At 40.6% G+C, this 16,052-nt stretch overlaps 2 protein-coding genes across 2 annotated transcripts in view; both read right to left on the bottom strand.

Annotated features, from left to right (window-relative positions):
- Positions 1 to 4,314: 4,314 nt before the first annotated feature.
- On the bottom strand, positions 4,315 to 12,487 carry LOC100551002 (G-protein coupled receptor 26). Its single transcript, XM_010710491.3, has 3 exons — positions 10,776 to 12,487; positions 10,299 to 10,412; positions 4,315 to 6,590 (listed from the first exon to the last, which is right to left on the bottom strand). The coding sequence occupies exons 1-3, from the start codon at positions 11,441 to 11,443 to the stop codon at positions 6,353 to 6,355; spliced, it is 1,020 nt and encodes a 339-aa protein (XP_010708793.1). The 5' UTR covers positions 11,444 to 12,487; the 3' UTR covers positions 4,315 to 6,352.
- Positions 11,960 to 16,052, bottom strand: part of CPZ (carboxypeptidase Z) — a 28,855-nt gene continuing 24,762 nt past the window's right edge. Inside the window, exon 8 of the mRNA XM_010710520.3 lies at positions 11,960 to 12,133. Coding sequence (XP_010708822.1) covers positions 11,960 to 12,133 — 174 coding nt within the window. The remainder of the gene's footprint in view (positions 12,134 to 16,052) is intronic.

Raw genomic sequence — 16,052 nt, 5'->3', positions numbered from 1 at the left:
AAAGAAAAAAAAAAAAAAAAAGAAAAAGAAAAAGAATAGAGTTGGATACATAAAGACAGAAACTATAAAAGTGTATTAAAGGTGGTAATGAGACTGCCGCTTAAGGTCAAGCTTCACTTGAACACAATTAAGAGTGTAAAGCCTTGTGTTGGAAAAAAAAGTTGAAATGTGAGAGAATGTGTTAACTGAAGATACTTCAGGGTTAGGCATGAGGAGCAGAGATCTTGGGAATTGTTTCAAGATTTCAATCTACTTAGTGTACAAAAGGAAATTTGGAAATTTCAACATACATTGGATAGCTTACTTTGAATTTGCTGGACACAAACTATACAGATGTGTGCAAATGGAAATATTCAGTGAAATGGATGAGGCATGCATAACAAACAAATTGTTATGTCACTGATAGTACTTTGTTATTGTTCAGAAAGCTTTAATTTGAGCAGCTTGCTATATTTGATAGTAGAATGGACTCCGAGATGAATCACAGAATCATAGAATGGCCTGGGTTGAAAAAAACCTCAAATAATATCCGGTTTCAAGCCCCCTGCCATGCACAGAGTCACCAATCACTATACCAGGCTGCTCAGAGCCACATCCAGCTTGGCCTTGAATGCCTCCAGGGATGGGGCATCCACAACTTTCTTGGGCAACCTGTTCCACTGCTTCACCACTCTCTGAGTGAAAAAGTTCCTCTTAATATCTAACTAAACCTCTCCTATCTTAGTTTTAAAAAGTTCGCCCTTGCCCTATCACTATCAACCCATGTAAACAGTCATACCTCCTCCTGTTTATATGCTCCCTTCAAGTACTGAAAGGCCACAATGAGTCTCCCCAGAACCTCCTCTTTTCCATGCTAAACAATCCAAGTTCCCTCCACCTTTCCTCATAGGAGAAGTGCTCCAGCCCACTGACCATCTTAGTGGCCCTCCTCTGGACTCATTCCAAGAGATCCGCACCTTTCTTGTTCTGGGGGCCTCAGGCTTGGATGCAGTACTCCAGATGGGGCCTCACAAGAGCTGAGTAGAGGGGGACAATCACCTCCCTCTCGCTGCTGGCCACCCCTTTTTTAATGCAGCCCAGAACACAGTTGGCCTTCCGGGTTGCGAGTGCACACTGCTGGCTTGTATCCAGCTTTGCATCCACCAGAACCCCCAAATCCTTCTCCACAGGGCTGCTCTCAAGGATGTTTTTCTCCTAGTTTGTATAAATACCTGGGATTGCACCAGCCGAAGAGCAACACCTTGCACTTGGCCTTGTTGAACCTCATTAGGTTTTCATGGGCCCATTTCTTCAGCCTGTCCACGTTTCTCCCCTCCCATATACCAGCTTCCCTCCCCTCCAATGTATCAGCTGCACTGCTTAGTTTAGTATCATCCACAAACTTGCTGAGTGTGCATCCGATGCCATCATCTATGTCGCTGATGAAGATGTTGAAGAGCACCAGTCCCAAGACCGACACCGCTTGTGACCAGCCTCCACCCTGACACAGAACCATTGATCACAGCTCTTTGGCTGCGTGCAGCCAATCAATTCTTAATCCATCAAACAGTCCATCCTTCAAATCCATACCTCTCCAATATAGGGAGAAGGATGTGGTGAGAGACCATGTCAAGGCTTTGAAGATGAAGATGCTTTAGTTAATGTTCATGGAGTTTCTGAAACCTATCTAAAAAGCTTCACTGAGTGAGCGAAGTTCTCGTTACTCAGAAGTACCTTTCATCTGTATGGACCTTGTGACATTTAACACACATGCTTTGCAATATGTTTCATTTGCATGGAGTCTATGAGAAGCCTAGCTGGGAGTGAGTCACATTTTATTTATTTCTCACTTACAGGAAACTAGGTGTTCTCTGCTCTTTTCATTATGCACCCTTAGAGACCTTTATGCACCTACGTGTCCTGGCAAGAAAAACCTGCTGGTAGAAAGAATCAGGCATATGCAGAAATGGGGGCAGTTACTTAGCCTGCGTGACATCCATAAACCACAGGGAAAGTCAGCTTCAGCTTCAGCTCCAAGTAGCTGTTTGCACGCATTTTGCCAGGTGACATTTCGCTCTCCAAAGCTTCTGGCACAGAAGGATGCTCATATATTTACAACCTTTCTTAAGGTCAGCTCTGCTGTGTCTCCAGTGGAGTCATTAAATATTAATTGGACCTTGTTTCCAAAAATAAAAACCAGAATCTCTAATTTACTTGTGTAATTAACACCTCTTACAAACCAGGTGTCCTCCTGAACTACACTAAACAAGCTATTTGCAATTCACAATCTCAAAATATGCTAGGTGCTTTTGGGACAAAGTTGCTTGTTCAATTCTGCATGCAGAGTGGTACATAATTATTTTGAGAAAACAAACAAAATAACTTCCAAAGACTTAAATGCATAAACATAAAATATGCCCATCACGTGATCTAGTCAACCCTTCCTGCTCATACAGAATTGTTGTGTTCACTGTAAGCATAAATATATATATATTTAAGCACTTCCCCAGGGTGAGTTTGAACATCTAGTCCAACAAAAGTCAATGCTGCTAAATTTCTCAAAGAGCTTGCAACCCAAGGAGCAAAATCAGTATTCCTATAAGAAGGTGTGAAAGATGTTTGATTACGTGTTTGATTACATAATAAGCCTAACATTAGCTCTGAAATTTAAGTTCAGCACCACAATTACTCATGTTCAAATAAAGTAAATACATTTTCAGTAATTACTGAATTCTGCACATTTTTTGCAAATGCTTGTTAGGTGTTAATTTATCCAGGAAGAACTTGCCTGCTCTGCAATGGGGGTAAAGAAACCTTGGAGGAAAAATTCGCAGATCTGAGGTCTTTGTCACCACCTCAACTCAGAGACACATAAGCTTTCAGTATCACACTGCCCAAGAGAACAAGTTCCAGTATTGCACTTAGAGTGAAGAACATCCATCTTGCTAGGTCTGAGCAGACTGGGATCCAGATCACGCCTATATGTCTTGGGAATCAGTTTAAGTACTGCTTTACTCCTACCAACTCAAAACCTCAGCCTCACTGACACGTTTATCTGCAATACAGGATCTAAGAAAAACAATAATAAGAAAATAAATTCCTGTTATCTTGCTTCTGGAGAGGCAACTCTGTTCCTCACAATTAAGTGTTAGAGCGCTCACCTAGGAAATGTGGCAGGAAGACCTGCTTCCTTCTTTTTGATGGCAGATTCAAATTCCATCCCAAGTCTTGTCAGAAAGAATCTGAATCATCTGTCTTGGAAGTACCTTCGTGAAGGTGTGTGAAGAAAAACAAACTGAAGTTGAATGTCACCCCAGTTGCCTTGACTTGTTAAATTGCTCTTCAGAGATTTTAATCTGACTGCATTAGGAGAAGGATGTCACTCAAAGAAGATGCAGTTCTGAAAGTGCTGATTTTATAACTATTGTTCTGAGGAAATGATACTTCTCCTGCTGCTCTTTAGCAACTCACCGTCATTTTCCCTCATCAAACACAGGTGGGATTGAGCTCCTTCACACTGAGGAAGTCAGTACTGCTGACCAAACATTTCCACTAGGGAACCAAATCACAGTATTTCCAGCTTCCCAACAGACCTGTCAGGTAGCAGAAACCACTTATGGGGTAGAAATCAGATTTCTGGAGCTCTATGCTTGAATTAACAAGAATGTGTAAGATGCCATTTGGGTATTGTACTTCAGCTTTTCTGGAAATCTTTTCCTCCAGACTAAACCCTACTGTCAGGACTATGTCTCCAGTGGTTGGTTTATATAAAATATCTGTAGGACAAAATCCACAACACTGATCCCTTTGGAGCACAATATATTTTCCCTTTACCTCCTCCTACCTCAGAATACCCAAGAGCATGATGAATGAAGCACCAAGCTAGTAGGAGTTTCTCCTGCATCAGGAAAAGAGAGAAATGAAGCCAAGATGACTGCTTCCTAATCAGTGAGGAAAGGAGAGCAAACCCTTCTCTGGAGTGGAGAGAAGGTGGCAAACAGTAGAAAGAAAGAAAAATCTACCTGCAGAGCCAGCTGTGCATACTTAGCATAGGAAGATACCTTCTAGTAATGCACATAAAATTATTTGCAAATCGATGTTAAGAGGGAAAGCTAGAAAAAAACTACAGCTCTCTCACCTTTCCTTAGCTTCATATGCCTTTTATTTTCTTTTGGAGCATACTGCAGACCTCAGCCTCCTAATTCTTTGTGGAAATTAAATACAAAAGACATTCTGCAACACCCAACACAGACTTAAGATCTTTTTGTTCCTCAGTTGGACCTAAGCACCTCCAGAAATGTTGAGTGCTTTGCAAGATTCAGTTTATTGTAAAGTATATATATGGCAACAACCTAAATTCCTCACAAAGAATTGCTGTAGACTACCAAAACTTTTGGCACAAAACTGACTCTAAAAGAGCAGAAAAATTAGCAGAGGTATCTGATCCTGGTGTTGAAATTGACATGAAAGAGGGAAGCATCAGGCATGTAGCAGCATGGTAGAGTGGGGAGGCATGTGGAGGTAACAGGAAGACAGAAAAACTGGAAAGATTCCACTCACAACATTTTTTTGTTTTTTGTTTCTTTTTTTTTCGGAAATATTGTATTTACACAAAACTGGAGAGAGTACAAATACTTTACTAAGAAGACAAAACCATAATAGTACATTCAGTTTAACACAGGCAGATATATAGATGCAAAGCACAGAGGCCTAAGGTACTTGCATGACCAAAAAAAATAAAAAAAAAAAAAAAAATTAGCATCAGAAAGGCAGGAGATAAGAGAACAAAGTATTTGTTATGCAGAAGCACCTTTCCTTGACTTTATTAGGTTCATTGCAGTAAGGTGCTCTTCTTCCATGTTGTGGATGATGTCAACCACCTTTTCTCCATGACCACTCAGACACTGATTTTACAAAACAGTTAAGCATCTACTTAATTTTTGGCATGGGAACAGAGTCATTATCATCAAAAGAAATTATATTTGTGTCTAATCACATGCTTATGCACTTAGTTTGGCCAGGAAGAGACTTTTCAGTGCTTAATTGGGTCAAGTTTATTGTTACATAAAAAATAAGTGTTCTTTACTGACTTCTTTTTTTTTCTTAAAATATATTTTAGAATTGCTTTAATTTTCCCCTCATGTACTAGATTAGAAAATAGTAAGTTATTGAATGCTATAGAATATTTTTTGTTTCTTATATCATCAAAGGAATATTGTTCAAAAATAATTCCTACATTTTATTTTCCAAAGCCTGTTTAGATTTAAAAATAAAGAAATGAGAAAAATACATATAATAATATAGCAGCTTTGTGTTTCTGGCCATTTGGCAGCAGGTTTGTTATAATATTTCTTAGACATCTCTTGATATTAGTTAAAATAATCAGATTAATTGATCAATAGAAAATAAAAGATTATACAATATTATTACAATCCACCAAATATAATCAATGCATGAAGTATTTTACACATTGTATGCTCCTTAGAAAGAATTAACATATTGTAGCCTCTTTGAAACCAAATGTCTTCTGACGTAATGTTCCTTGAACACAGTGATAACTGTCGTTTCTACTATCTAACTGATCTTTTCTCATTTTTGCTATCTTGAATAAAAGCTTGTTTGAACAGGACTAGCTCAGTGATGTAACTACAGTGCTATTTAACTAAACTCCATATATGTCTTTGTTACTGTTGCTGCAATTATTGTAATCACATACCACTGAAGTGCTAAATAGTAGTAACTCAGATACTTGGACTTTGGTTATGCTTGATAGAATACTGGCATATTGAATATATGTACCATTTCCTAAAGGCTATGTTACAATCATGATGCCTGTTAATAAAGAATAATAACAATAACAATCTCAGATTCAAAGTGCTGACCCATATCAATCACTTGAGGCACCAATACAATAAATCAATTAAAAGACTTAATTTTAATATTCAAAACTAACAAGGCAGATCCAGGACTGCCAAGGGGCATGCGCAGCACAAAGGATGCTGAACCTTGCCTTCCAAGCCAGGGATTCCTTGTGCATCCAGGAGATGGTGGGCTGCCACCTCTGGTGTGAGACGCTCCAAGAAATATCAAGTCTTCAGCCTTGAAACATTAAAAGCTCCTTCTAAGCTTCTCTAAAGCCTCCAAAGGCTCTCTTAAAGCCCTCAAACCTACTCCATTCTGTCAGGGGCCATATATCTCACTAGCAGCAGACCAGGGAAGAGCCTTTTGGGAAAGTCCACAAAGAAGTGCATTGCATTAATGCAGCTTCCACCTACTGGAGACGCTGTCACCATTGTCAGCATGAGAGGGCAAAGGCAGCTTTTCAGCATTGGCAATCACCTGTCTCGCTTGAAGGGGAGTGCTTGTCATGTTGTTAGTTTGTTCTGTGCAAGCAGTAATCATTTTCGGTGTCAAGAGAGCTGTTGTACCCTGATGAAGGATACAGATCCCTTTTAAGTATCCTATTGACGATGTTGATCAGAACTTTTTTGTACTGTTGACGTAAAAGTGAGTAAACAAATGGATCTGACGCAGCCTTACTGTAGGTGAGGCACTTGCTTATAATTCCCCAGTAGTAGTTTATCGTAACAAAAGGAAGGAGCTCTATCAACCTGTTAAACATTAAAGAGAGATGGAAACACTTGAGTGTTATATTCACACTGAGCCCAGTGCTCAAATCACGCATCATGAAACATTAAAGTAACACTTATTTTCTTACAACACATGTTCCTGCAACTCTGTACTTATTAACTCTTTGGATTCAATAAAGGCAAAGGGAACTATCTTAACAAAGCAACTAGGAAACAATAATAATTCCTTGTATGGAAAGAGGGGAAAATTGCGTTTTCAGTGTTAATGCTCTCATGAAACAGACATAACAAACTACTTCAGTTTATTACTACTCTTTCTGAATATAGAGGTTTGTGCTGGTAAGTGACAGTGGTCAAAATCTTGGTGACATAACTGATTACTCCTTGTCCATGACAAGTTTGAGACAGAGACATGCACTGGGGCGTCTGTACTCACTCAACTCTTCAGATGTTTGGGCATGGCACCAGTCTGCTGCTCCTGAAAACTAGGGTCTCCTTTACATACTATCATATCTGCCAACCTGCATAGAGGTTTGAGGTAAGTGTGTTTAGTAGCATTTATTTACCTGTGAAAATTTCGGTGTGCACTTGGCTGACTGTTAGTTTTGTCAAAGAAAACAGGGAGACAACACTTTTAATCATCATTATATGACCAGACAGCTGTCTCCAGACCTGTGTCTCCTGGCCTGTGTTTCATGGATGATTAGTGGCCTCAGCACCTCAGCTGAGAGAGGTGCATTAATCACAAGTAGAGAAATAGAAACCAAGTTCAACAGTTTTTTCCTCAGAGGTGAGAACAAACCTTCAGACTCTCCAGCAAGTGTCTGGCATACGGTTCATCTACATAGGGCTAACTCTACACAGAAGTGGAAGGAACATGGTAAGAAAGTAACGTTATCTGTACATCTTTTGTGAAATCTCTTGAATGTTCAAGAATATGCTGTTGTATTTATTCAAGAAGGAAAAAAGAACAGCAACAAAACACCATGAGATAAAACAACTCTTTTCTATACCCTAAGACATCACAATTTCAAAACGCAATCTCAGATGCTTTTTCCAGACTTGAGGAACCTTTTGGCCTCTTTCCAATGTGCAGAGCTCCCACCTTGCAAGGTGTTCAACTTTGATGTTGTTCAGATCTTCTCTGTATAGAAAAGCTGACTTCCCAACACAAGGGCTGAACTTTGCAACAAGCAGATGAACTTTATCAAGAGACATTCTCTTTTGAGATAATGAAACAATTCCTACAGCAAGTACATTTCAGAATCAGATTACTTCTGTTCTTCTGTTTAAAGATTGATGGAAAATTCCAGTGAATTCAAAACAGACAAAAACCAGGAATAAATGAATGTATAAGACATAGAATGTGAGAAATAAATAAATGTACAATAAAAGATACTTGCTGTTGGGTTTTTTTTGTTGTTGTTTGTTTGTTTTTTAGTTTATCCCATCCTGTAGTTCAATGTAAGTAGAAAAAATGCCCTTGATATTTACAAAATTGATGTTTTTATAAACACACCAAATAAGGAGAGGAAGATATCCTTCAGCTTTAAAAATAGATGTATTGCTACGTGTCCCTTTTAATGTGTTATGGGCCCAAATGTAATTGCCTTGAAGCTCACAGAAGAAAAGTATAGCAAGATAAAAGGCCTGAACTAAACAAGTCAGACTTATAAATATCCATCTGAATGAATCTTAGTATAATTTTCTTGATTTCAGTAACATGACAGCAAAGATGAAATTAATCTGCAGGCTTTTAGTGAACAGATGAATATGTTGCTAATGATCAAAATCTCATTCATATCTCTGAAATGAGGAGCAAACTGAGCTCATAGCACAACCTGAGTCACCAGGCCAAAAAGCAAGAAAACGATAAAGATCTCTGTCGTTGCCATCACTGAGATTACTTCAGCACAACCCTGATAAAAACAGGGTAAGAATGGAGAAGTGATATGATATCAAGTCCTCCAGCCTCTGCCGCTTTTGCTTTTAATCTTGTGCAGCCTGGACATTGTTTTGCCTTTGGGCTAAAGAGCTTCCAGGATGTCCTTCTCAAATGCTTCCCATTTTGTGTTTACTGAACCTCTTGATCATTGTGAATGTAACTTGAGAATGCATCCCATAAACCAAGAACTCGGTCTTCTTATTGACACATGTTGTACCCATTTGTCACACAAGGAAAATGATGCACCTCACCTTTGCCAAATGTAATGTCTGAGGAAGGAAGTGGCTTTTATTTTACAACCTTGTAAGGAATAATTTGAGAAGTTTGCAAGAAGTATCTCCATCCTGAAAAATGTGATACTGGAATTTGCTGAGACTGGCAGTATTCAAATCGGATGGAGATGGCAAAATCCACTTTGTTCAATAAAATTATATCCTGCTTGGAAAAATTGTAAAAATGAATAGAAAATGACTCAGAATGTACTAAATAATGATCAATTAACCTTTTAACTCTGTGATGTAATGTTAGTATTCGTAATAATCCTTTCAATTGCAGAAAAAATGCAGCTATCCAGACAGTCAGACCATTTTAGCATCTAAATGGGGACTGAAATGTCATTCAAAGGTTAAAAAAATTGTCATGTTTGTGCGCTGGCTTCAGTTTGTCCCACTGCCCATGTAAGAAAAGGACAACAATGCTGATCATGAACGACCTACGTTTATGTGGTTATGACTGTGTAAGATCAGAGTGTCTGAATTCTGTAAGTTGGTGTGAATGGAGACCCTGGCAACTTGGAAACAAATTTGAGAATGCCTTCATCAATGTGGCATTGCAAAGAGCAGTGCATTTCCCTAGTCAGAAATCTGTTCTTTTAGAAAGTGTATTGAAAGCACCATTGAATGGTGACTATTATAAAAAAAATAATCATTTATGAAATTTTCAGCCCATTTATTTTAGAGACTAAAGACTATATCCTGAGGTGCTGCTATTTGTTATAGTTACGTTCACTTCCAACTCATTGATTTACACAGGCTTTAAAAATAATAACCATATATTGTATAAAGACTTTACAAGTAGAGAATAAGAATGACATCTGACTATTCTAAAAGGCACAGAGCACCAGGGTGGATGCAAATGACTGGCCAGTTGAGAAGCACAGTGTTTCCTCTACATTCTTAAAGACTAATTATTGGTTTTCCTGGAAGCTAACTCTCAAATTACGAGGCCAAGATTCATAATTAGTAATAAATTCACAGACATTAATTTTTTCCAGACACAAAACTTATCTGCCAAATTATCAGCCTGGATAAATTTAAATTATGTCAGCTCAGCTTCTAATAGTTGCAGACTTTGGCCTGATGCTTTTTTAGGACCTGAGATAATCAGGAGAAGTGATCTGCCTTTCCCTCTATTGCTTGGGTTATGCTAAGAAGGAAGGGTGTCAAATGTTTTAAACTCCTTCCATCTCCCAGTGGCATATAATTAATTCCTGGTACTCATCCTAAAAGCCTCTTGCTCTTGGCAGAGGCACCCAGACCTGGTTGCAATGAGGAAATTAGAGCCAGAAGCTGACAGGGAGTGCACAGCACTAGAGGCAGCAGAATGTGAATGTGTGTGAGTTTGTGCAAGTGTGTGTGTTCTGATGGCCCCAGATCTCCAGTAAGCTCGGCCAGTCCCAGATTAGCTTAGACTTCCCCAGCCCCACCACACCAGCACCTGCTCATCAGAGGGCACTTTGGTGTCTCAGACAGTCCCCTCATTCAACCGCAGCAGGAGATACTGACCTGGTGATAATGTAAGGACCAAAACAGATCACGAATGACCCTATAAAAATACTGATTTTCTTGGTAGCCCGTTGCCTCCTTCTTTTCTGCTCATTGAGACAGCGCTGCTTCACACTGCAAAAGGAAAAGAGCAGCTGAGAGGTTAAGAAAGGAGCAAGGAGGGAACAGCTGAGCCCGGTGGAGAGGGGAAGGATTGCTCCCAGTGCTGGAGTAGGTCATGGCAGGGCAGCTCTGTCTCCGTGGACCTCAGAGTGACACTTTCACCAAAACGGTTCCCTGCTACCTGGGAATGACATTTAAATGGTGCAGATTACAGATGCACAGCATGCTTGCTAGCTCTCTATGCATTAGCTAGAGCCAGGAGGTTTTGCTAGAAGGGAACACAGGAAGGGGTGTTGGGAAGACAGGACAATGCTCTGCACAAGGGTACCTACTGCAAGAACCCCGGGGTGGTGGATATGAAAAGGCAAAAATTACCTGGGATGGATATCCACCAGCAAAACCAGAGTCTGCATGGTTATAATGTCTATCCGCTTGCAGTGGAACCGGGCAACTTTCAACACCTTTAAATAGGTGAAACACAAGATCACCAGTGACAGCATGAAACTGGTGGAGTGAAAGACGATGGTGAACACTGTAAACCTTCTCCGCTCTGTCTCTTCCTTCAGGTGCAAGGTGCAAGAGGCATAAACGCTGTTGTAATCTACCCATGAGTAAAACAAGGACACCAGGGGAAAGGTGAGAGAGTGGAGCCACGAGTAGCCCATCAGTATCATAGCGTCCTTATACCGCATCTTGCTGGTGTAGCTCAAGGGGAACACCACAGCAATCCACTTGTCGATGCTGAGTGCTGCCATGCTCAGCATCGTGTTGGAAGTCAGGAAAGTTTCCAGGAAACCCACAGCTTTGCAGATGCAGCCCCCGAGGGGTTGCTGGTTCCTCAGGATTCCAAGCAGGGTGAAAGGCATGTTCAGGACGGTAAGGAGCAGGTTGCAAAAGGATAAGTTCACCAGGAAAACCCCGGCGACCTGCTTGCGGATCTCCGTACTGTAGACGAAGCATAGCAGCACCAGGAGGTTGGAGAGCAGAGAGACGACCAGCACCAACACGAGGAGCAACGCCAGCAGCACGCCTGCCAAGTCCATCTCTTAGCGGGTCCCCTGGAGCGGGCGAAGGCAGGAGGAAGGGGACATCCGAGCCGGCACCGCAGCCACCACCCGCGGTCGCCCGCTCATGTTGCCGGGGGAGTGGAGCCGGAGGAGCGGGGAGAGGAGCCGGGGGCAGCGGGGAGCGAGAAGAGGGGCAGCGAGGAGGCAAGTGGGGAGAAAGGAGCCAGGGGTGCGGGCTGGGAGCTGGCCGAGGAAGAGCGGGGAAGAGCTGCCGGGGAGCGGAGAGGGGTACGCTGATAGCTAGAGGGAAGCGGAGATGGGTAGCGGGTCCGAAGCCGGGGGCGCCCGGGAGCGGGAGCGGGGTCAGCGGGAGCCGGAGGCGCTGAGCCGGAGTCGGGAGCGGAGCTCAGGGTGCGCTGTCCGCGGTGCTGAAGCGGGCTCTGCGCAGACGACAAAGCTCCGCTCGTTCAGGCGGTGGGCCGGGGTCCTCCTCGCGCCGGCGTGATGGCCATGGTCAGCCAGTGCGCTCCCCTCCTTCAGGTACTGAGCATCTTACCCCGGTGCCCAGCCCCTGAAATACTCCAGCCGCGGAGCCTCCCGCGGCGACTCATGCGCAGACGAGCAGCTGCGAGGCACAGGCTCAGGCAGAGATCGCGAAGTAGGTCTGATCCACTCCCGGACCGCAGGAGAGAGCAACAGGAAACCCAACTTTCCGCTAATGCGCAGCTCAGGAAGGATCAAAGCTGGCAGCGAGTTGCTGGTAGTTTAATCGCTGTGCTGTGCTGAGACACACCCTACGCACTCCAGCTGTATCCGGCAATACTGTAACCTGTAGCAAAGCTAGAGTCTGTGTACCTTGGAATGTTCCTTCCTTCCGTCTGATTACTTGTCCTGTGTTCTTTTGCCTTTTATTTCACGGTACCTGGAGGAATTCCAGCTTCCCTCTGGTATATTCACACCGTTTCCATCAGCCAGCAAAGCGGAAAGGAAGTTGCTTAGCTAGAGACTTCACTTTGGCAACTCAGACTCTGTGAAAGCCCCAAATGACTGAGCAAATACAAATATTGGGGTAGTGCTGGCACATTCTGTGGAAAGCTAAAATATTTCTCCTACTGTTTTACATTTGCAATGATGTGTTAACATGACAGTAAGATGGTGAGAAACCTTTACCAGATTGCGATAAAAACTGAAAAGACAAATATATAAGAGTCCAGAAATTCTCCCTCTGCACCTGTCAGGGAGTTGGATCTTATGGTTCATGTCCAAAGATTTTCTTATCTCAAAAAATAAAATTAAAAATAATGAATTGTCTGCATAGAACACTGTACAGTAATAAGCTGCCACATTTAATCATTGTCATATTTCACAGTTGATTGCCAGAACTGACATGAAGAAAAGGTAGCTCACTCACTATCCAAAATGACCGCTAATATCCTAAGGAAATGCTGTGTAGTATATATTGTTCCTACAATGTAGTCTTGTCACGCAAGTGTGACCACTGTGTGAATAACTGCACATAAAACTGCTTGAAAGAGCCTGCAGGCAATGGCTTCCTTTTCCAATAGCAGTTATAAGTTTTGGATCTGGCCTTAATTGAAAAGGTTGCTATAGCAAGTTGTATGTCTTAATGAAAGAGCAAAGCAACAAGACATGAGATGTGCTATTTGGAAAAGAACCAGTGCTGTATAATTCCTCAGGATGGAAAGAAAATGAATGTTTTCTTTGAGCAGAAAGCTGTCATTTACTAGGCTACAAAAGAGCAGATATGTTGACAGTGCTTATGCTTAAAACACAAAAAAATCTGTGTAAGCAGTTGAGGAAAAAAATCTATAAAGCATGAGAGTTCTCTCAGAGTTAAGCTGTTTCATTTCTATCATTAGGAAAGCAACTGCTGCAGAGCCAAACATGCTACACAGAGGATCAGAAAGGATTGAACCATTATGGCAGAAACTGGCTGTATCCAGAGCAGAGGTTTTGCAATTGTTCCCTCTCCCATACCAGTAATTCATAGGATTCCCTGTAGTCAGAACCCGTCTATGACTTACCTTTCATTAAATATGAGCACAAGGTTATGGTGCTTTTATGTTAGCCATCTGGGACTAGAGTCTGCCTGAGCAGTAATGTCAGGTGGGGTAGATGCTATTTTATATCATCACAGAGCCAACCTAAATGTGCTGTTCTCTTACTGTGATAGCTACCTGAGAAGCTATTTCCTGTTGAATCCAGACAGAAAGTGATTTCTCTCTCTTTCTTTCCCTCTCTATTTGCTAAACACAATCACATAATTTCTCAAATAAAGGCTTTTCAACTGAAGAACGGTTTCTGAAAATTAATGGAAAAATAACATCAAAAATAAGAAAAATGTGGTGGCAATTAGCAGAAAGCTGGGGAAAATAAAATAGAAAAACAACATGTATTTTTTCATACATATGGTGACAGAGTGTGTAGTATGGTCCCTACAACAGTATCCTGATCCTTTCCCTCCTTTGTTTTCAGTGGACCTTGGTCAACATGATAAGTTAAATACATGTGACTTCCTGTGGGATGTGGGTCCTGTCTTGCCCTTTTCTCACTTACAAGCACCAACAGAAAACACTCCACATCAGCTGCCTTTCAGTTTAGAGTTCAGCTTTTGAGGCAGAAAGCAGTTACCCATGTGAGTCCAGAATGTTTGAACTTGCCATTTTGTGCTTGCAAAAGTAGGCATCTTCCACCTTAGCCTCTGAAAACATATATTTATGCTACCTTTATGCACGTAAGTAGACATATCACTGGAAAAGCTCACATAGGTCAAGCAAAACACACATGTTTTCCCAAACAAGTCCTTACAATGTTTACTTTCATAATCAAGAAGGTGGTTCTGATTGATATTGGGAACAGTAAAGGCTGCCATAACAAAAATAAAAAAATGAGGAGGAAGCATGTGTAGTTAACTATCCTTTAATAAACTATTCAGTTGTCAGGGACTAGATAGAATACTTGAGACTTCTAATAGATCCATCATTCATTTAATCTACAGAATTATCTGTTCTAAATATTGACCACAACTTATTGGATTTGATGGCTAATGGACTGTATTTACTGGGAAGGATATATTACTAGGGTATGATTCAAATTCCCTTTTAGTTTCACACCAGGAGAGATGTGTTGTGCAAATTCCAATGTAGATCACAACTGAGTATAATTCAGTTTTAATCAATGTATTCTGCAATGGCTAGGAACACATTTAATTTGGTTCTAATTTAAAAAAAAACATCATGATTGAAAATCTCAAAAATTACATCAAATACTTTGCAGGTACAGAGAAGAGTGATTCTTTTCCCTAGTTTTTCTTGTGATAGGTGAAGAGAGGGAAATTGAATTACATTAACTAATAGAAGGGACAATGGAATGACTCACAGAACTGATGCAGAGAACAAAGTTTTTCACTTGCAGGCTACTTGTTAAAAAGTGACCCATGTCATAATTTAGCTGGTTAATATCCTTAACATTTTTCAATATGCTCTCTAAACAGCTTTGGTATTCACAGTTACCAATAGACATATGGAAGAAAACCCTCTCACAACCATGATGGCAGCAGTTGTGGTAGTGTTGTTACAGTAGTTTTAGATAGTGAAGGTTTAGTGAAGGTTAAGCCCTCTGGTCTATCAAGTCTCAGCAGCAATCTAATTTCCTATTCTTTTATTTCCTTTTTTTTTACTCCTTCCTTTTCTCAACACTACTTTTATAAGATATGAACTGGAGGGTCTTTGAAAAATCAGAGCATCCTTATCTGCTAGAATAAGACAAATAAGCATGTAGATAGTAGTAATGTAACTGACAAGCTGTTAGTCTCTTCATAGGAGAGGCAAAGCCTGACTCATCATTTTTGTACATTTCTGTTATACTGTTCCCATGGCAGAATTCCAGTGGGCACATTTGTTACCTGCCGAATATCCATAAAGATCTTCCTAATATGGAGTAAAGTCAAACTGAAAGGTTTACGCATTCCTCCCATGTACCTCTACTCTGCAGGGAAAAATACTGGAGAACTAAAAAGCATGCATTTTTATCATAATTACGTGAAAACATGGAAATAAAAGAAAGAAGAATCTCAACACGAAGAAGCAGTACTGCAGATTTAAATTACTTGAAAATTGCTTAAATATTACCATGAGGAATCTCACAGTCCAGTAGATAGTCTTGCAACTGTATTAAAATTTCTCATTCACAAAAACATTCCATATGATATTTATGTTTATGTAAATTAGATATATTCCTAGAGTCTACAAAAACTGATCTCAAAATAACTCATGCAGAAAATATTTGATTTTTGAGGATGAAGTCAGGAATTGAAGAAAAATGCAAATATACCATAAGAAGATCCAATTATTTATGTTTCTTAATGGAAATAGAAGAAGGCAGGCACTGAAGGATAAAAGAAAAACAGCAAAATATTCACAGAATTCAAACCAGTTTCAGTTGAGATACAATTATAAAACTGGATAAGAGTATGTGTCCATGTTTACTCTTTCTTCTACCAGTTCATTTTATCTTCATCTTTAGCAGTACGAGTCAGCAGATATAAGTCGAATTCTGGATTGTAAGATTCAGTTTTGAAATCAAGCTGGCTGGATTTTTTTTCCTAGAATACACTGGTGGGAAA

This window comes from Meleagris gallopavo, chromosome 4 (assembly GCF_000146605.3).
Source record: "Meleagris gallopavo isolate NT-WF06-2002-E0010 breed Aviagen turkey brand Nicholas breeding stock chromosome 4, Turkey_5.1, whole genome shotgun sequence".
Classification (NCBI taxonomy): Eukaryota; Metazoa; Chordata; class Aves; order Galliformes; family Phasianidae; genus Meleagris; species Meleagris gallopavo.
Note: the sequence above shows the minus strand (reverse complement) of the source record. Positions and strands in the feature narration are given on the sequence as shown.